Source organism: Oncorhynchus clarkii, chromosome 2, assembly GCF_045791955.1.
Source record: "Oncorhynchus clarkii lewisi isolate Uvic-CL-2024 chromosome 2, UVic_Ocla_1.0, whole genome shotgun sequence".
NCBI classification, from domain to species: Eukaryota; Metazoa; Chordata; class Actinopteri; order Salmoniformes; family Salmonidae; genus Oncorhynchus; species Oncorhynchus clarkii.
Genome location: NC_092148.1, coordinates 21441615 through 21463665, shown reverse-complemented (window position 1 = coordinate 21463665; position 22051 = coordinate 21441615). Strand labels below are relative to the sequence as shown.

The 22051-nt window shown below is 42.4% G+C and overlaps 2 protein-coding genes across 2 annotated transcripts in view; both read left to right on the top strand.

Annotated features, from left to right (window-relative positions):
* Window positions 1-162: 162 nt before the first annotated feature.
* Window positions 163-12990, top strand: LOC139424247 (DDB1- and CUL4-associated factor 13-like). Its single transcript, XM_071175931.1, has 10 exons — window positions 163-361; window positions 483-682; window positions 871-978; window positions 1486-1575; window positions 1870-2025; window positions 2856-2933; window positions 4276-4358; window positions 4667-4901; window positions 10971-11134; window positions 11968-12990. The coding sequence occupies exons 1-10, from the start codon at window positions 292-294 to the stop codon at window positions 12053-12055; spliced, it is 1272 nt and encodes a 423-aa protein (XP_071032032.1). The 5' UTR covers window positions 163-291; the 3' UTR covers window positions 12056-12990.
* A 5265-nt stretch (window positions 12991-18255) lies between these two features.
* LOC139424179 (regulating synaptic membrane exocytosis protein 2-like) overlaps window positions 18256-22051 on the top strand; it is a 208372-nt gene continuing 204576 nt past the window's right edge. The window contains exon 1 of the mRNA XM_071175864.1: window positions 18256-18419. Coding sequence (XP_071031965.1) covers window positions 18256-18419 — 164 coding nt within the window. The remainder of the gene's footprint in view (window positions 18420-22051) is intronic.

Here is a 22051-nt window from a genome sequence, read left to right as displayed (position 1 = left end):
AAAAAATACGTTTTAATGTCCCACAATAAATATAATCTATTGAGATCTCTGAAGCCCAGAGTACAGAAACAATCAGTCCACAAGGTGTCGCCCAAAAAAATGTTGTAACTCAATGTTCTATCTGTGGTCGCTGTAAGCGCAAGCTACAAACACACTTCCGGCAAATAAGACCGGATATTGCCCTCAACATCCGGTAGGTGAGGTCACACACGTAAACACATGCCGTACAAATCATTTTACTGTGTTACATTTTGGTGGGCAGAAGTATAGAGCTTTATACACATTTACGCAATGAAAGTTAAAGTCCTCTCCAGGAATCCGGACGACTATGTCCGTGAGACGAAGTTGGATATCCAGCGTGGTAAGTGCAGATAGTTAGCCAGCTAGTGCACATTAGCTAACGTCACACAGTGTAGAGAGCTATAGCTAGCCCAATCAGCACTGGTAAAACAATTTATTTTAACAGTATATGTAACCTACAGTACCACGAAATTACGACCCGTCCCTCCATCCGTTCGAGGTGCCAAGAGAATACACCCGTGCACTGAATGCCACCAAGTTGGAGCGCGTGTTCGCCAAGCCGTTCCTGGCTTCTCTGGACGGCCACAGGGATGGGGTGAACTGCATGGCCAAGCACCCCAAGAGCCTCTCCACAATGCTGTCCGGCTCCTGCGATGGAGAGGTAGTTAACTAACTGTACGTTGAGTTAGCAATGGCCTGGTTAAATATGAGTTGATTACAAATCCAATAATTATATGCTACATGTCTAACTGTGGTTTGGTCAAACAGATATGATGACAAACCTGTGCATTGAGATGATCCATCTAAATGACCTGTTTATACTGTAAGACTAACTGATTTGTTTCTCAGCTGAAGGTGTGGAATCTAACCAAACGTGAGTGTGTTCGTACACTCCAGGCCCATGAAGGCTTTGTCAGGGGGATGGTTGTCCGCTTCTGTGGCACCTCCTTCTTTACGGTACAGTATCTGTTCCACTATCCAGGGTTGTATTCATTAGGGCACACTCTAAATGTTGTGCAATGAACAAGTTCACATAGTACCTCCCCATTCTGGCCCGTTTGCTTTCATTTTCTGTCTAGTGAATACTAAGAATTTGTTCTTAACTGACTTGCCTAGTTAAATAAAGGTAAAAAAACAACAACAAAAACGAGACTAGGGGTGTATTCCGTTGCAAAACATTTGGTCTGTTGCAATGGAAACTGTTTACCGTTTACTCTAGGTGCTAAATGGAAGTATGGAATGAAACTGGGAGGGGCCTATCTGAATTGCTCTAATATAAACTCTTGTTTTTGTTGCAAAACGTTTTCCATTTGGAGTAAACTGTTTCCATTGCAAAATGTCTTATAACACACAAAATTAATACACCCCTGATTTTATCGCACAGAATGGTTGCCCTCTGCTGAATTGCAGTCTTATGACACATCTTCATTATAAATCAAACATGCTTGTATTTCTCAATAACAGGTTGGTGATGACAAGACTATCAAACAGTGGAAGATGGAGACTCCTGGCTACGGAGAGGAAGAGGAACCTCTCAATACTATTCTTGGGAAGGTATGAAGGAGGAGGTGTCTGTCTCTGTCATTATTATGCCCAATTAATATCTTGTGTCTCTGACCTAACCTGTCTGATCTCATTAAGCAACACTGTAAAATGTGCATACCATCGAGTGGACCCATCATTGTGGCTTTAAGCCCATGATGATGATAAGAATGATGGGTTTGGAGATATTCTCTACTGTCAGGGTGATGATGATGGTTGTTGTAATGTATTCCCCCTCGTCAGTGATGATGATGATTGAGGATTCACTTTAAAAATGTTACTGAGACCAATGTTTGCTCCTTCCAGTCTGTGTTCACCAGCATCGACCACCACCAGAAGGAGGGTGTGTTTGTGACGTGTGGCCAGCAGGTGGACATCTGGGATGAGCAGCGCAGCAGCCCCATCCGCTCCTTCTCCTGGGGCGTGGACAGTTTCAGCTGCGTCCGCTTCAACCCTGTAGAGGTAATCAACTCTCTCTCTGTGTGGATTGTAGCAGAAAGTGTCTCAGCGTATGATTCCTGATCATGAATCAGGTCCTCCATGTCCATATCATTTTGTAAATTATAATCTAAAAGGCAAAGCTGGTCCTAGATTAGCCCTTCTGCTCTGAGACTCTTGGTGAATATGGACCCTGACATTGCTATAGCACAGACATAAGGCGTAACCCAGACACGTCACAGGGGCTATAAAGCTGAAGTATCCTTTTAGAATGTTTTATAACCATCAAATCTATAGTAGTGAGAGGAACTCCAGTCGCGGGTAGTGGGAGAGGATGGAACTAGGTGAAACTGTGCCAACATTTAGCAAATTTTGTCATTGTTGAAACAAATTTTTCTGTTCCCAAAACTAGAATCTGTTACGAACACAGTGCACTAATATTTATAGACTTGACACTTTGCCAAACTGAAAAACTAAATGTGTTGTTTAGAAGGAGTGCAAGGTCAAATTGAGTTTGTGCACACACGCACTTCACAGAGGAAGCGTTCCCTAATGGAAATATGCAAATACTAGCTACAACGCGCCAATAAGATCTTGCTAGCTCGTGCTTGGCTTTGCCTACCTCCTTGCTTGTTTTGCCCACTATGCTTTGTCTGCTCAAACTGTAAACGACACAGATGAACTATCTTGTGTTAGTTATAGATATCTTTGGCTATAGCCTCCATGCACCAGAATAATGGAGGCTATACCCATATCAAGACTATGTAGGTCAAAGGTTATATAAAACACAGAATTGAATGTTAGTTGATTTAAAAAATAATAATAATTCTTGACCTTCCCGCTTTTCTCCTCAGACTGAACTTCTAGCAAGTTGTGCCTCTGACAGAAGTATTGTGCTGTATGACATGAGGGAAGCTACACCTCTTAAAAAGGTACATTTCTATGTCCTTGGGTGCATCCCAAATTACACCCCATTTAGGGCACTACCATTTGTCGAGGGCTCATAGGGTGCCATTTGGGATGCTGCCCATTAGAACTGCACAATTAATCAAATTGTAATCTAAATTGAAATATTGACATGCGCAATATCCATATCGCAAGAGGATGAGATATTTTTAAATGCCACTTAGCCATCCGTCTGTAATGTCCGTTTTTTTAAATGTTTTGTTATATTACTTTAGTTGAAGAGTTCTCCTTCTCTCCTCTTTTGGCCGCTTCCCAATCTCACACACAAAGCCCCGGCCCCTGTCACTCAAGCAGGCAGTTCCTCGTGCTCCAGATTCACTGCATGCATTGACCAAACAGCACGCAGTCAACAGATTTTTTTTCTAACAAGAACGACACAGCTTTCCACTTTGCTTCTTAATATAAATTCACGTTTTCTTTATTTTTCTATTCGTTTGTGTAACTTGCTTTCTGCAAAACACTAGTTAGCTGAAAGTGTGCCTAGAATTTGTTAGCAAGGCTAATCGCTTCCTAGCTAATTCCACTGAGTGCAAATCTTACTAGCAAACTTTTGCTCTAATATTGGGCGGTACCAATGGTGGAGTATATCATCATTGTTTGAAACAGCCTGTTCTTAATCAGAGAGGAAAATACAAATAATATTGTAAAATCTTTGTCTAAATGTATCTATTTAAACCCAATTAGGGTCCCATTTTATTTATTTAACCAGGTAAATTGACTGAGAACACATTCTCATTTACAGTAACGACCTGGGGAATAGTTACAGGGGTGAGGAAGGAGACAATTAGGTAGCCAGATTGGGAATTTAGCCAGGACACCGGGGTTAACACCTCTACTCTTACGAGAAGTGCCATGGAATCTTTTGTGACCACAGGGAGTCAGGTCAGAGGCAAGGCAGCAGTGGGACGCAGGATGGTAGGCTGCTGGCCATGGGAAACATGGGAAACACTGAGCAACACTTTGGTTCTTACTCTGTCACAACCATCTCCTTCCTTACCTTATCCTCGTTGTCATGCCAAACAAAACTGCATTCCAAGTAGCCACTCTATTCCAACCATAACATTTGAATGATCAGATCATTCTATTTCTATGATTCCAACAGTTTAACCAAGCGATTTGATGTAAAATCACAATCTCAATATTTGGTATAAAAATGTCAATTCTATTTTTTTGCCCATATCGTCCAGCCCTACTGCCCATGACTTTGCCCTTTACTAAACTAATTTCCCATTCCATACTGTCCTCTCATTACTGGAATGTGTCTAATGGTTAGTGTATTGAAGTATGAATGTGTGATTTCCTATATAGGTAATCATGAATATGAGGAGCAACACTTTGTGCTGGAATCCCATGGAAGCCTATAACTTTACTTGCTCTAATGAAGATTACAAGTGAGTGATGCAATTCAACATGTGTTGAGTTTACAACATGTTCACCACATCACATAGGCCTCATTCATTCCTGGAGAGAAGTTTGTATTTCCAATGCTAATAATGTTTTTGTTCGTGCAATTACTTGGGGAGTGATATAATAATTATTTCTAATGTACATTTACACTTCTTTTACAATAACAGCATGTCCATGGAGATCTCGTGTTTTTACTTACTGACCTTACACCTTTCATGAGAGAAGCATGGTGGTGTGTTAACATCTCATCTTTGTATTTATTAGCCAACCACATGCGTTTCCTCCCCTTCAGTCTGTATACATATGATATGAGGTACCTGGACAAGCCTTTCACCGTCCACATGGACCATGTCTCAGCCGTACTGGATGTAGACTACTCTCCAACTGGTAAGGAGTTTGTCTCGGCCAGCTTTGACAAGACCATCCGCATCTTCCCCAAAGACAGTGGCCACAGCAGGTTACTGAGTGCTTCAGATGAGATGAACATCCGACTGTGGAAGGCCAACGCTGCTGAGAAGTTGGGATTGGTGAGACAGACAGTCCTCTTCCTCTCCTTTAGAAGTAGTGTACGCACGTCCTGTAACCTGCAGGTGTCGTGTATCAAAAGTAATGTCATGAAAGAAAGCTGGATCCCAGAACAATGTTGAATGCTTAACATTAACCAGTATGCCTTAGGTTGGAGTCATTAAAACAAAATTTTCAACCACTCCACAAATTTCTTGTTAACAAACTATAGTTTTGGCAAGTCGGTTAGGACATCTACTTTATGCATGACACAAGTAATTTTTCCAGCAATTGTTTACAGACAGATTCATTCACTGTATCACAATTCCAGTGGGTCAGAAATGTACATACACTAAGTTGACTGTGCCTTTTTAAAGAGCTTGTAAAATTACAGAAGATGATGTCATGGCTTTAGAAGCTTCTGATAGGCTAATTGACATAATTTGAGTCAATTGGAGGTGTACCTGTGGATGTATTTCAAGGTCTACCTTCAAACTCAGTGCCTCCTTGCTTGACACCATGGGAAAATCGAAAGAAATCAGCCAGGACCCCAGAAAAAAGACTGTAGACCCCCACAAGTCTGGTTCATCCTTGTAAGAAATGTCCAAATGCCTGAAGGTACCACGTTCATCCGTACAAACAATAGTACGCAAGTATAAACACCATGGGACCATGCAGCCACCATACCGCTCAGGAAGGATACGCGTTCTGTCTCCTAGAGATGAACGTACTTTGGTGCGAAAAGTGCAAATCAATCCCAGAACAACAGAAAAGGACCTTGTGAAGATGCTGGAGGAAACGGGTACAAAAGTATCTATATTCACAGTAAAATGAGTCCTATATCGACATAACCTAAAAGGCCGCTCAGCACGGAAGAAGCCACTGCTCCAAAACCCGCCATCAAAAAGCCAGACTACGGTTTGCAAGTGCACATGGGGACAAAGATCGTACTTTTTGGAGAAATGTCCTCTGGTCTGATGAAACAAAAATAGAACTGTTTGGTAATAATGACCATTGTTATGTTTGGAGGAAAAAGGGGGGAGCTTGCAAGCCAAAGAACACCATCCCAACCGTGAAGCCCGGGGGTGGTAGCATCATGTTGTGGGGGTGCTTTGCTGCAGGAGGGACTGGTGCACTTCACAAAATAGATGGCATCATGAGGTAGGAAAATTATGTGGATATATTGAAGCAACATCTCAAGACATCAGTCAGGAAGTTAAAGCTTGGTCACAAATGGGTCTTCCAAATGGACAATGACCCCAAGCATACTTCCAAAGATATGGCTTAAGGACAACAAAGTCAAGGTATTGGAGTGGCTATCACAAAGCCCAGACCTCAATCCTATAGACAATTTGTGGGCAGAACTGAAAAAGCGTGTGCGAGCAAGGAGGCCTACAAACCTGACTTAGGTACACCAGCTCTGTCTGGAGGAATGGGCCAACATTCACCCAACTTATTGTGGGAAGCTTGTGGAAGGCTACCCGGAACGTTTGACCCAAGTTAAACAATTTAAAGGCAATGCTACCAAATTGAGTGTATGTAATGGTCTGAACCCACTGGGAATGTGATGAAATAAATAATTCTCTCTGCTATTATTCTGACATTTCACATTCTTAAAATAAAGTGGTGATCCTAACTGATCTAAGACAGGGAATTTTTACTAGGATTAAATGTAAGGGCTTGTGAAAAACTGAGTTTAAATGTATTTGGCGAAGGTGCATGTAAACTTCCGACTTCAACTGTATTTGCTAATATTCTAAAGCATTTGTTGGAGCTGTGCTTTTGACCTTCTGTTTTGTGAGTTTGCTGGATTCCTCAACCTGCCATGGCCAGATGCCCACCATGGTACGCTCGGCATGGTGAGAGAGAGGGAGGCAAGGCTGCCAGCAGCAACAGCAGTGGCACTGCCAAGGGCTCTGATGGATGCTGACTGACTTGGAACAGAATCACTTTCAATAAGTACAATGGACCAATAGGGACAGCAGAGCAGGGTTAGTGACAGACTGGAGCTATTTGGAACTCTTGATTACCAATAGACAATTTCTGACCAGTCAGTCAGTGTGGGCAATGTGGCATTATAGAGTGGATTTAAAGGGATAGTTCACTAAAATGTATGTATGGAAAATAGGGACTGCAACTTTGATAGACTTGAATTACTTAGAGGTGTTACAGCAGGCTAACGTTAGCATCGCCCATCCCAAAACATTGGAATTACATTCTGCCCACTTGGGCATTATATCTGTTATGTTTTCTTCAACCTCTAACTCTCCGTATGTTCAAGACATTATTTACACATTCCCTGAAATACAAGGTTCTGTTTAGCGTACCTTAAACAGATTCTTACACATAGTCTAGACTAGCTCCTTTCTCATCTGATGCCAAAACCAGCATTTAGCCTACAAGGATGAATTGCAAGGGAGATGAATGGACGTTTTTCGGTGCCATCTCCAATATCCATCCCCCTTCTACTTCACTCTTCCTTATTCCCTTAATGCAGTTTAACACGGGAGAATTGGGCAACTTTTGGCACTTGTTTTACTGTAAGTGTATAAGAGGATATTTATTCTGTAGCTTTGCACTTAAACAGATCAGACGAGCCCAGCTGCTATCAGCAGTTTGAATAGGCCCAATCACTTAAAGAGAGCGGCCACTCTGGAAATAATGAAGCATTAACAATCAAGTTGGACTGGAAGGGTCTTTAATTAAAAAGAAATGCTGAATCAAGGCTGTCTGTCAGATCTCAGGAAGAGTGGAAGTCTTCAGCCTGTTTGTTGCAATAGCAGTGTCTCTCTCTCTCTCTCTCTCTCTGGTTTTGGACTTTTGATGCCTTTCTATGAGCTGACATTTGACCTCATTGTGTGAACTATACAGGTGGAAGGTGAAAGGTCGTTTTAGTTTTTGTCCCGTGATCCTATTTTTCATGTTATTTGGAGCAACAATGACCATATCATTGCCTTTGCCATATTGTAAATTCACCATCTGAAATCACACCAAAATTACCGTCCGAATCACACATTCTCATGACAGTCATGAGAAGTATGACCTATATATCCTATACATACAGTGAGCTCCAAAAGTATTGGGCAGTGACACATTTTTTGTTTTGGCTTTGTACACAAGCGCTTTTCAATCCATATCGGGTGAACCGTTTAGAAATGACAGCACTTTTTGTACATCGTCTCCCCATTTTACGGGAACCGAAGGTATTGGTACAAATTCAATTATGTGTATTAAAGTAGTGAAACATTTAGTACTTGGTCCCATATTCCTAGCACACAATGACTACATCAAGCTTGTGACTTGACAAACTTGTTGGATGCTTTTGCTGTTAGTTTTGGCTGTGTTTCAGATTTATTTTGTGCCCAATAGAAATGAATGGTAAATAAGGTATTATGTCATATTGGAGTCACTTTTATTGTAAATAAGAATAAAATGTTTCTAAATACTTCTACTTTAATGTGGATGTTACCATGACCAAAACACAGTTACCATGACCAAAACGCACAGCTACCGTGACTAAAACACACAGCTACCGTGACCAAAACACACAGCTACCGTGACCAAAACACACAGCAAAAGCATCCAACAAGTTTTGTAGAGTCACAAGTTTAATGTAATCATTGCGTGCTAGGAATATGGGACCAAATACTAAACTTTGACTACTTTAATACACATATAAGTGAATTTGTCCAAATCCCCTAAAATGGGTGCTGTAATTACTAAACGGTTCACCCGAAATGGATAAAAATACTCTCAAATTAAGCTGACAGTCTGCACGTTAACCTCAGTCATTGTATCATTTCAAAACCTGTGCTGGAGTACAGAGCCAAAACAGCACATTAGTCACTGTCCCAATACTTTTGGAGCTCACTATCTCTATGGATACACAGTTACTTAATACATGATTCCATGTGTGTTATTTCATAGTTTTGCCGTCTTCACTATTATTCTACAACGTAGAAAATAGTAAAAAATAAAGGAAAAACCCTTGAATGAGTAGGTGTCCAAACTTTTGACTGGTACTTTGTTTTTAGTCAAGCAGTAGTAAATACAATCTATCTGGCCGTGGTTTCAGAGGGGCTCTAAGTGGCCACTCTTCCAAGGCTTTTATTCTAATTATAATCAGTTCAATTTGTTGTAGCTAATAGCTGCTGATGAGGTACACTGCTTTGCTTAGGCCAGGCCAACAGCCTTTTAAATGTTATTTATGAAAACCTGAACATTTAGAGTGAAAAAGGAGCAGAGCAACACTGACTCTCTATGGCCTATACACTCTTTCAATACCCAATGAGTAGTAGGCTTAGGTGTTAAACAAATCAAAATATATTTTATATTTCAGATTCTTCAAAGTAGCCACCATTTGCCTTGACAGCGGAATGCTGTGGTAGCCATGCTGGTTAAGTGTGCCTTGAATTCTAAATAAATCACTGACAGTGTCACTAGCAAAGCATCATCACACCTCCTCTTCCATGCACGGTGGGAACCACACATGCAGAGATCACCCGTTCACCTATTCTGCATCTCACAAAGACGAGGCGGTGGGAACCAAAAATCTCATTTGGACTCATCAGAGCAAAGGACAGATTTCCACCGGTCTAATGTCCATTGCTTGTGTTTCTTGGCCCAAGCAAGTCTCTTCTTATTATTGGTGTCCTTTAGTATTGGTTTCTTTGCAGCAATTTGACCATGAAGGCCTGATTCACGCAGTCTCCTCTGAATAGTTGATGTTGTATAATTATTCCAGGGTTTTATCGTTGTCGGAGTGGACACGTTGTTTGCGGTGCTCACAACCTATGCTACACTTGTGAGAAACAAGTTTTGGTTTATTTCATTCCATTTACGAGTTTGGTCAATTTAGTCATTGTCTTGTTTGGAGCGCTCCTGTCAATATTGAGTAAGGACGCGCACTTGATTACTCTTTGAAGTCGGCCTGTAGGCTACCTGGCCTCCTCGCAAATGTAGGCATATAAATAAATGTGCCCATTTGGGGATCTGATAGTACTTCTGATTGGCTTAACGCACCACCGCTAATGTGCTGTGGACCTTCTCTATGTAATATTTTCTTTACCTCAAACAGCAAGCTAAGTCTGTTTTTACAGCCACTGAGAGCGACAATAATTCCTCAATGTATTTGAAAAATCTTTTGAGCTCCCTGCCTTTCGATAACCACTCGGCGTGAAAGGAAAAAATGTCATGCTCTTATCTGGAGAAACGTCATAAAATAGGCCTACCTGATTTAGTTCTTATTGGCTATTTCTACATAGTTGGCAATAGAAGTAACTTTTTAGGTTTATAATTTATTTATATTTCTATTACATTTTTATGAACTAAATGACAAATGATTTTGAGATACAAAGACGTTATTATAAATTAAATTAAACTGTTCCACAAAAATGTGTGTATGAAAACCATAACTGGCTCGCAGATCAGATCGGTAGTAATGGTAAGATAAATTTCCATTCCACATGAGGAAGTTTGCCGACTTCTTATAGCCTATTACTGGCAACTTCAGGAGCTTAACTGCAGAATCGGCTAAATCCAGGAGGAGCGGAAGGAGGATGGTCGGGGCAGGTTTTTTATTTTCTTCTGTTTATCTTGATCTCTGACTCCCTCTTGAGTCATTTGTGTCTTATTTCATCAAACAGTGAGCTTAAAGCATCAGACAAGTTCAATGCATATATAGTTGATTTTATTGAGACGCATAGGGTGTGTCTATATATGGAGAAATACACGTTCAAAAATGTTGACTGGTCAAACGATTGATCGAAAGAACAGACCTTCAGCGATCCAATATTTTATTTTTCGGGGACAGCCCTATACTGTAGATAATAGCGAATATTTTACCATCTTATAACTAATATCGTATATTATATATTTCAGGTTTAGATTTCAGGTTTTTACATTAAAATGCTGTCATTATGGACTGGTAATTAGTGTATACTGATAAATGAGGCACCCAAGTAGACCTCAGTAGTAGATTGAAATCTCTTGGTTCTCTTTTTATTTTCCTCTCCCTTTCTTTATTTTTCTCTCTTCTTCTTACCTGCTATTTCTCTTTCTCTATCTGTCATCCCCCCCCCCCGGTGGTCTAGCTGGCTCCTAGGGAGAAGGCAGCTGTGAACTACAGCCAGAAGCTGAAGGAGAAGTTTCAGCACCACCCTCAGATCCGCCGCATCTCGCGCCACCGCCACCTGCCCAAGTCCATCTACAGCCAGAGCAAGGAGCTGCGTGTTATGAAGGAGGCTCGCCGCAGAAAGTATGGGCTCCTTCTTTACCCATACCACAACTGTCTGCCCTACAGCGGCTTTCTGCTCTCAACTCTACCAGCACATATCCTCAATAGTCTTGTTTGTAACAGTCAAACCACAGAAGTCTATATATTACAGTATGTATATCAGTAGAATTGGCTTATTTGTGTTGTTCTTTGTAAGGTTAGTGTGGTTTTGGATCTTATTTATCTCTGTGTTGATGGGGGGAGGTTTTTGGGTGGTTGACCTGGTCTTTGGCCTCACCACAAAGGAAACTGTCAATCTCTTAACACAGTAGGCTTAGAACTACCCTGGCCTCTGTCCAACTATGGCAGAAGGTCCTCATAGTGTCCATCTAGTGGTTAAGGCCGTAGCTGGCTGCCAGAATAGGTCTGACTGCCCTACCAAGGCACACTTACCCTAATGGGTAACAGGACTGATAGGACAGGATGGTCCCTCATGGCTTGGTCATCATGGGCTTTTTGCTCATTTACACTAAAGTCTCTAAGGGGAAGTGATGCCATCATGACCAGTTGATGATTCATTAAATATTAATCCGTGTTGATTTTTGGTCCTGAAACGTAGTAACACATTGTAATATGTCATCCATGTGTACCTAGGAGGTGTGACTGAAGGCAGTATAGCCTACATGCTCATTGTGTATCTTTCAGATGACGTCAGTATTATGGTGTTTTCTACATTTTTATGACATCAGGCCACCTGCTTGGTACTAACTCCTTTGTGTACTCTGCTAACGTTTATCTCTCTCTGTGTGTGGATATTCTCATGAATTGGTTCCTGATGTTTGAGTTATTCATTGTTGCCTCATTGTGTGTCCCAGGGAGAGGAACGTACGCAAGCACAGCAAGCCTGGCTCCATGCCCGTGGTGACGGAGAAAGAGAAACATGTGGTCACCGTGGTGAAATAGAAGGAACATCGACGCCAGTGACCGTGTGGCATTGGAGGACTGAAGGACTACTCTCTCTCTCTACACACACCTGGGCCACGTTCAGAAACACACAACTAATGTTGCAAAATGTCGGAACGTTTCCCAAAATTCTCTGGTTTTCCAGAAATTCCAGATACCTGGATTTCCTGCTTGTTCCCTCATGATTCCAGGACACAGGAGGTTGGTGGCATCTTAATTGGGGAGGATGGGCTCGCGGTAATAACAGGAGCAGAATGGGATCAAATACATGGTTTCCATGTGTTTGATGTCATTCCATTTGCTCCGTTCCAGCTATTATTATGACGTCCTCCCCTCAGCAGCCTCTTGTGTTCCAGGAATATTCCAAACGGGATTTCTGACAAACCTGGCTATTTGGGAAAGATACCAGAATTTTGCAACCCTGCACACAACATTGTGTCCCTTCAGTTATATTCATGACATTCTAATTGGCAACTGTCAAAAGGCTGCACCCTCCTGAACACAATCCTATCGAAGACTCTGAAAGAACTCATTCCAACTCTCCAAGGCTTATTACAAACGACAAATATGGGCCAATATTGTGAAGTTTGCTGACATAAGTGTCCCAACTGTCATGGTAAAACTTCGTACCCCCAGATGATGACTTCATGAATGCTGTTGTTGGAACATTATTTTGGGATGTTATTGTATTGAAATGAGAATACACTAGAAACCAAGAAGAACGACATCCGTCAAATATCACCAGAACATTTATTTGAGTATTTTAGGAACCATCTTGAAAATGTTTGGCCTCCCTACACCACCACATACCTTCAGCTATTGTGTGTGTACTGATTCAGTAACCTTAAAGATTGCATGATGCTAAGGGTTGTTTCTATTGATACTGTTTTTTGTATTTATTGATACACTGCTAATAAAGATGCGGTATGATATTTTTGGGTCTGATATGAATACTGTTTTTTGGTAGGCAAAATACACTGATTCTCAAATCGATGCAAGAATACTTTTCAAAGCTTGTTTCTTACATTTAAAAAAACAAAGTATACAATTAATATCCAAGGGCTCAGATTAGCATAATTTGTGTGTTGTTTGGCATATGAGTAATATACAGTGCCTTGCGAAAGTATTCGGCCCCCTTGAACTTTGCGACCTTTTGCCACATTTCAGGCTTCAAACATAAAGATATAAAACTGTATTTTTTTGTGAAGAATCAAAAACAAGTGGGACACAATCATGAAGTGGAACGACATTTATTGGATATTTCAAACTTTTTTAACAAATCAAAAACTGAAAAATTGGGCGTGCAAAATTATTCAGCCCCCTTAAGTTAATACTTTGTAGCGCCACCTTTTGCTGCGATTACAGCTGTAAGTCGCTTGGGGTATGTCTCTATCAGTTTTGCACATCGAGAGACTGACATTTTTTCCCATTCCTCCTTGCAAAACAGCTCGAGCTCAGTGAGGTTGGATGGAGAGCATTTGTGAACAGCAGTTTTCAGTTCTTTCCACAGATTCTCGATTGGATTCAGGTCTGGACTTTGACTTGGCCATTCTAACACCTGGATATGTTTATTTTTGAACCATTCCATTGTAGATTTTGCTTTATGTTTTGAATCATTGTCTTGTTGGAAGACAAATCTCCGTCCCAGTCTCAGGTCTTTTGCAGACTCCATCAGGTTTTCTCCCAGAATGGTCCTGTATTTGGCTCCATCCATCTTCCCATCAATTTTAACCATCTTCCCTGTCCCTGCTGAAGAAAAGCAGGCCCAAACCATGATGCTGCCACCACCATGTTTGACAGTGGGGATGGTGTGTTCAGCTGTGTTGCTTTTACGCCAAACATAACGTTTTGCATTGTTGCCAAAAAGTTACATTTTGGTTTCATCTGACCAGAGCACCTTCTTCCACATGTTTGGTGTGTCTCCCAGGTGGCTTGTGGCAAACATTAAACAACACTTTTTATGGATATCTTTAAGAAATGTCTTTCTTCTTGCCACTCTTCCATAAAGGCCAGATTTGTGCAATATACACGACTGATTGTTGTCCTATGGACAGAGTCTCCCACCTCAGCTGTAGATCTCTGCAGTTCATCCAGAGTGATCATGGGCCTCTTGGCTGCATCTCTGATCAGTCTTCTTGTATGAGCTGAAAGTTTAGAGGGACGGCCAGGTCTTGGTAGATTTGCAGTGGTCTGATACTCCTTCCATTTCAATATTATCGCTTGCACAGTGCTCCTTGGGATGTTTAAAGCTTGGGAAATCTTTTTGTATCCAAATCCGGCTTTAAACTTCTTCACAACAGTATCTCGGACCTGCCTGGTGTGTTCCTTGTTCTTCATGATGCTCTCTGCGCTTTTGACGGACCTCTGAGACTATCACAGTGCAGGTGCATTTATACGGAGACTTGATTACACACAGGTGGATTGTATTTATCATCATTAGTCATTTAGGTCAACATTGGATCATTCAGAGATCCTCACTGAACTTCTGGAGAGAGTTTGCTGAACTGAAAGTAAAGGGGCTGAATAATTTTGCACGCCCAATTTTTCAGTTTTTGATTTGTTAAAAAAGTTTGAAATATCCAATAAATGTCGTTCCACTTCATGATTGTGTCCCACTTGTTGTTGATTCTTCACAAAAAAATACAGTTTTATATCTTTATGTTTGAAGCCTGAAATGTGGCAAAAGGTCGCAAAGTTCAAGGGGGCCGAATACTTTCGCAAGGCACTGTAGGTGGTATAACAATGGATACAGTAGCAGTAAAATCCTAAAAACAGTCTACTGATATATGGGGATGGCACAAGTGATGGTAACAAGGGTGATTGTTTCTGAATTGTCATTTTAATGTGCCTGAGTTCTAGTAACCAAGGAGGTATGTGTTGTAATTGATATACCCATGTTCCAGGGCCGACGAACACACAATTAGACTGACTTTTACCAATGTTTTTGGATTAATTTTGTACCAGTGATTTCTTAACATTGTGACTCAAGGTGGATGATCTTGTATAGGGGTTACTATAGATGCAGGTTTTGTTGGCTGTGACACGTGCTAAGTATGCCACCAGAAAGGAGCCACAAAGTTGCCTTCAGGTGGACAACAGCTGGAAAAGAGCAAGCGAGGCAGGCCAAAAACTACCTAGCGACGGAGAGTAGTGGCTGAGCTTGAAGTGATGGGTCTCATGGGATAGCACAAGCTGTGGCCAAAGATGGAGACTGATGGCAGAAGATTGTTGCAGCCTTATGTGCCACCCGAGATGATATAAAGAGGATTAAGTAAAGCAGTAGCTACAAGTTCAACACACTTTTATCAGTGTTTTGGTGTTTAATGATTTCTTGGCATTCTGACTCAAAGTGGATGAGCTTGTGTTGGGCTCAGTGTATCGATGCTAATGGACTTAGTCTTAATGAGGTATAGTGTTCAATCCACTTTATCACGGCAGGATTTAGATAGGATTATGAAATAAATCATGAGCACGGTTTGGGAAGGGGGGATGTTAGGGCTGGGCCTTGGGATGAGGGGTTAGGGCTGGGCCTTGGGATACGGGGTTAGGGCTGGGCCTTGGGATGAGGGGTTAGGGCTAGGCCTTGGGATGAGGGGTTAGGGCTGGGCCTTAGGATGAGGGGTTATGGCTGGGCCTTGGGATAAGGGGTTAGGGCTGGGCCCTTCTGATGAGTGGTTACGGCTGGGCCTTGGTATGAGGGGTTAGGACTGGGCCTTCTGATGAGGGGTTATGGCTGGGCCTTGGGATAAGGGGTTAGGGCTGGGCCCTTCTGATGAGTGGTTACGGCTGGGCCTTGGTATGAAGGGTTAGGGCTGGGCATTCTGATGAGGGGTTATGGCTAGGGGTTAGGGCTAGGCCTTGGGATGAGGGGTTAGGGCTGGGCCTTAGGATGAGGGGTTATGGCTGGGCCTTGGGATAAGGGGTTAGGGCTGGGCCCTTCTGCTGAGTGGTTACGGCTGGGCCTTGGTATGAGGGGTTAGGACTGGGCCTTCTGATGAGGGGTTATGGCTGGGCCTTGGGATAAGGGGTTAGGGCTGGGCCCTTCTGATGAGTGGTTACGGCTGGGCCTTGGTATGAAGGGTTAGGGCTGGGCATTCTGATGAGGGGTTATGGCTGGGCCTTGGTAGGAGGGGTTAGGGCTGGGCCTTCTGATGAGTGGTTACGGCTGGGCCTTGGTATGAAGGGTTAGGGCTGGGCCTTCTGATGAGTGGTTATGGCTGGGCCTTGGTATGAGGGGTTAGGACTGGGCCTTCTGATGAGGGGTTATGGCTGGGCCTTGGTAGGAGGGGTTAGGACTGGGCCTTCTGATGAGCGGTTATGGCTGGGCCTTGGTAGGAGGGGTTAGGACTGGGCCTTCTGATGAGGGGTTATGGCTGGGCCTTGGTAGGAGGGGTTAGGGCTAGGCCTTCTGATGAGGGGTTATGGCTGGGCCTTGGTATGAGGGGTTAGGGCTGGGCCTTGGTATGAGGGGTTATGGCTGGGCCTTCTGATGAGGGGTTATGGCTGGGCCTTGGTATGAGGGGTTAGGGCTGGGCCTTGATATGAGGGGTTAGGGCTGGGCCTTGGTATGAGGGGTTATGGCTGGGCCTTCTGATGAGGGGTTATGGCTGGTCCTTCTGATGAGGGGTTATGGCTGGGCCTTGGTATGAGGGGTTAGGGCTGGGCCTTCTGATGAGGGGTTAGGGCTGGGCCTTGGTATGAGGGCATTGGGATGAGGGGGATGGGCCTTGGATTGGGGTGAGAGGGGATAGGAGAGGTGTTTGACATGATGGGACTAAAAAATTAAGAAGCAGTGTCACAAGAAGCAGCTGATAAATCAATGATAGACATGGATTGTGTTGGTGCTAGCTTTTTTCTAGGACAAATGTTTTTATTTTGTATTATTATACCTGGATGGTTAAAAGTAGTCTAAAGTGTTACCAAATCAGGAATAAGAATGCACAATTTTATTCATACCTCCAGTTGGAGAGGCAATCCTATCGGAAGATAAATTCCACAATATGCTACTGCACCACATAACAAACTGGACAGCGACATGGTGTTGAAACGCATATTTCTAGTGTGCCAGTTTTATCGTGTGCTGATGAAGCTTTTAACTTTCGCTATACATTTCACATCACTTTTCTTCATAAAATGCTCTTTAATAACAGGCAAATGTTTTTTATAATCTGGTCCAGCTGTAAAGGATTTACAGTCCGTGTTTTACAAATGCCTGATATCAATGAAAATACGTCGACAAGCGCCCCTCTCCCCTTCCTTTTTCATGAAGCCACTCGCGCTCAGCTTTGTTCTACGCGTCTCCATCGCTCCGCCTACTCTTCCTATCGGGATTTTTTCATTGCATCCATTTTTGAGCATTTAAGAAATCTCCAAGAATTATAAACCTGGAGGAAAGCGAGAAAGAGAGAGTGTGGGACTAGGACTAGAAAGAAAAACAAACAAACAAACAAGAGAAGAGGCGACGTCTTTATTTCAACATGCGAGCAAACCCATTCTAAAGGATGACCGCGATGGGTTAGACAGGATTTAACATGATTGCAAAATAAAAGGCAAGAGCTCTATTCTATGTTTCTCTACAATCCATCCGTGAATGGAGAAGGTTAAATGTGTTTGGAATGCTTGTTTCCAGAATACCGTATATGTTGGTTATAAAACCAAAGGGCCTCTGTCCAGCATCTCCAGTGTCTATCTCATAGGTTACTGGAATTGGGGAGTTTGTTTGAAAATTAGGCGATGATTCTGTTGGATATGTGTATTGTGATCCTCACCTATTCATTTCTCTGTATTTATTATGAGCGGTAGAAGCCTGCTATACCAGAACCTCTGAATCCCAATCAGATAACGTTCATGTATTGGGTGGAAATTGAGGCTATATAGAATTCATGTCTGCATCCCTTGTAAAAGTAGCATTTTGACACATTGTGTCTTATTCTTAAAGCCCAAATATAATGGAATGCGTCAGAATATGTGTGAACAATCCAACCGATATATCTTGCATTAGGGTAGCCCATGCTAATGGTTATGACTATGAATACAAGAACCACATAAGTGGAATATTGCAGCCTAATATTAGAGTAGCAATCTGATTTTGCAATTTGGAAATGTTCTATTACAATTAAGTCTATCCATTATATCACTCAATGTTGGTATATTTAAAAAATATATATGTTATTATTACTTTTTAGCAATTGTGTGTAGCGATGTCAGCTCCACTCGGGCCCCGGGGCCCAGGCGCCCCCCCGCCGGCTGGAGCCCTACCCGACCTGCCGGACCTCAGCCACCTCACCGAGGATGAGAGGAAGATCATCCTGGGCGTCATGGACCGACAGAAAAAGGAAGATGAGAAGGAACAGTCAATGCTAAAGTAAGCCATTATGATTCGCTATCATTCAAACGTGTGAGAGAGAGAGTGGAGAAAGAGAGAGAGTCATTGTGGGTACATCGCGCGCTAACTGTCACGTCAGCTGTGCTCGTGCAGTGAGTGCTGGGTTGGGGTAACCCTGTTGTAACTGGTTGTCGCGAGCTGGAGCTGATCGCATTGCAAGGTTACGTAGCCTACGTCCTGCACATATTGACTGTTCTAATGGGCTAATCGTTCTGAGTGGAGAGAATATGTGATATTTATTAACATCATTGCCTCTAGAAATAGCTTTTACAAAAAATCAGCATATTGGCTATGCATTTAGTCTGTTCTCCAAATGAATGTTCGGATAATATGAGCAGGGAGAAGGATCTTTGAGTCGACTGAATATGCTTCAGTAGCCTATGTCTTTCAACAGTTAGCAACGCATTTGAATCCTAGGCTATTAAGCGGCCTTCTCACTCTGTTGGCTTTGGGTTGGGTTAGCAAAGGGCGCCATCTTCGCGTCAAATCATACCACTTCCCTTTCAATCGGTACATATTACACAACAACGATTAAACAATGGCTTTTGAAGAAATAATGAGATATATCCTGTATAATGATTTTCAACGTTAGCCTATCTGTCAGACTATACTGCATCAGTGCTATGGAAACGGAAACATTCCCTCTTCTGTGTGTGCATAATCAGAAGTCGCTGAGCATTTCAGCACCACGGCGCTGTCCAGTTCTAGGCATAGAGCAGCAGCACAGTTCGATGCCGCTGACGCTCAGGCGTGTAGATAGACCATTCATTGCTATTCATAGGCTAAGCTTTGTGTGCCAAATTATTGACATGCTTTTGACAACGCTTTTAGTGTAATACTAAATATTGAACACAGTTATCTCTATGTTGTCACTTCCTGCAGATACTGTATTATCTTTATGAAACTTTAACCGTTTCTGTTTACATAGACTATAACTTTCTTTATTTTTTGTGGAAAAGTCTCAAACGGTCCTCTATTTTACTGTGGTTTTGTGGATTATATTAAGACTACTGTATTTTTTTCATCTACTTTCCTCACCTTAAGTCTCTGGAATTTGAATAGATATGAGGAGATATTGTATCACAGGCTGGTTCTGAGGAGTTTCCTTGTGAATCTGCACAGTGGTTCAAGGGTCAACAGGCAGGTTTTTCCAATGTCAGGCCTTTTCTTAGTCCCAAATGGCACACTGTTTCCTTTATAATGCATTACTTTACCCTATGAGCCCCGCTCAAAAGTAGTTAGTGCACTCTACAGGGAATAGAGTACCATTTGGGATGCACACCTTGTCTGAAGTACCTTCAGAGACTATGACGTCATGTGTCAGGCATTTCAGGGGCATTCAAAGCTGATGATTTCCGTCATCAGGTAAATATTAACAGTTGGGCTTGTCCTGATGGGGACTGGGGAGGAAGTCGAATAGTGGAGCAATACTGTGGTAAATATGACTCACAGACTCCAAGATAACGGCAGGCCACCTCAGTTTGTGCTGCTGCCTGCGTGTGAATCATCCCTGGCTGTTTTTCCCCATCGCTGAGTGCTTTTGTATTTTTTTCCCTCTCTCTCTCTCTCTCTCTCTCTCTCTCTCTCTCTCTCTCTCTCTCTGTCTCTCTCTCTCTCTCTCTCTCTCCCTCCCTGCCGTCTCTCTCTCTCTCACTCTCTCGCTCCCTCTCTCTCTCTTTTTCTCTCTCTCTCTGTGTCTCTCTCTCTCTCTCCCTCTCTCCCTCCCTGCCGTCTCTCTCTCTCTCTCTCTCTCTGTGTGTCTCTCTCTCGGAGGTAAAGCGATTGTCAGCTTTAGTCACTCACAGCCATGCAGGCTGCCAGTGATGTCACAGCCTAGCGTAGCATAACTAACCGAGTGTGTGCAGCAGGGATGCTAGTCTACCTTACAGGCTACATGGTCACTCAGTCACTGTTTCTAAAGTTCATTATTTTCAGACACACACACAGACTGGGGTGTTTTTTAATTTTTTTAAATTAAAGTTTATTTAACTAGGCAAGTCAGTTAAGAACAAATTCTTATTCACAATGACGACTTACCAGAAGACAAAAGGCCTCCCGCAGGGACAGGGGCTGGGATTAAAAATACAATACAAATATAGGACAAAACACACATCACGACAAGAGAGACACCACAACAATACATAAAGAGAGACCTAAGACAATAACATAACATGGCAGCAACACATGAAAACAGAGCATGGTAGCAACATGACAACAGCATGGTAGCAGCACAAAACATGATACATACATTATTGGGCACAGACAATAGCACAAAAGGGCAAGAAAGGTAGAGACAACAATACATCATGCGAAGCAGCCAAAACTGTCAGTAAGTGAGTCTTTGAATGAAGAGATTGAGATAAAACTGTCCAGTTTGAGTGTTTTTTTGCAGCTGAAAAGAGGAGAGACCCACGGATGTGTCTGCTTTGGGGACCTTTAACAGAATATGACTGGCAGAACGGGTGTTGTATGTGGAGGATGAGGGCTGCAGTAGGTATCTCAGATAGTGGGGAATGAGACCTGAGGTGGTTTTATAAATAAGCATCAACCAGTGGGTCATGCGACAGGTAGAGATGGTGGGCTGGGATGTAGCTAATGCAGAAACATGTATCATTCCATAGTCTTAATTTTGCAGAGAGTGGTTTTACTTCAAATGATATGTGGTTGTTTTACCTACAATAGGTGAGCACACTTATTTTAAGTAAGACCCTCTGGATAAGTGTGTAGCTAAGGGACTAAATGCAGATGTATGATCACCCTGTCATGTTCCCTATGTGGCCTCTCCCTCCCTCCCTCCTCTCCACCTCTCCCTCCCCTTCCTCCCCTCCATCCATTTTTCCCTCCTCACCCTCTTTCCCTCTAAATGCCTCAGTTAACCAGTCTTCTCTCATTAGCAGAGGTGAACAAAGGAGTGTTATGCCCCAAATATCACCCTATTCCCTATATACAGTGGGGAATTATTTTCCACCATCATTTGCAAATGAATTAATAAAAAATCCTACAATGTGATTTTCTGGATTTTCTTTTCTCATTTTGTCTGTCATAGTTGAAGTGTACCTATGAGGACAATTACAGGCCTCTCTCATCTTTTTACGTGGGAGAACTTGCACAATTGGTGGCTGACTAAATACTTTTTTGCCCCACTGTAGTCCATAGGGCTCTGATCAAAAGTAGTGCACTATATAGGGAAGGGTGCCAACTGGGATGCACACAGGGTATATGTCACCCTCACAGCAGTTACTCATGTTAGTATTATGGTCTGTGCTGTTTGTCAACAACTGATGTCAGCAGAGTGAACACTGTATCAGTCTACAACAGCTCAGTTTGATAATAATGTCTACTGTTAAAAACAATGTAGTTTTCAAGGGCTATTTGACATGGTGTGTTTTTATGCTGTATCACCTAACATGAGACCGGAACCTCCTAAGCTTTGCTATGAACATAAATAGTGCATTATGTAGGGAATAGAATAAGGCTCTGGCCAGAACTAGTGCACTATATAGGGAATAGGGTGCTATTTTTTATTTTATTTTATAAATATATATTTTTTACCCCTTTTTCTCCCCAATTTCGTGGTATCCAATTGTTTTTAGTAGCTACTATCTTGTCTC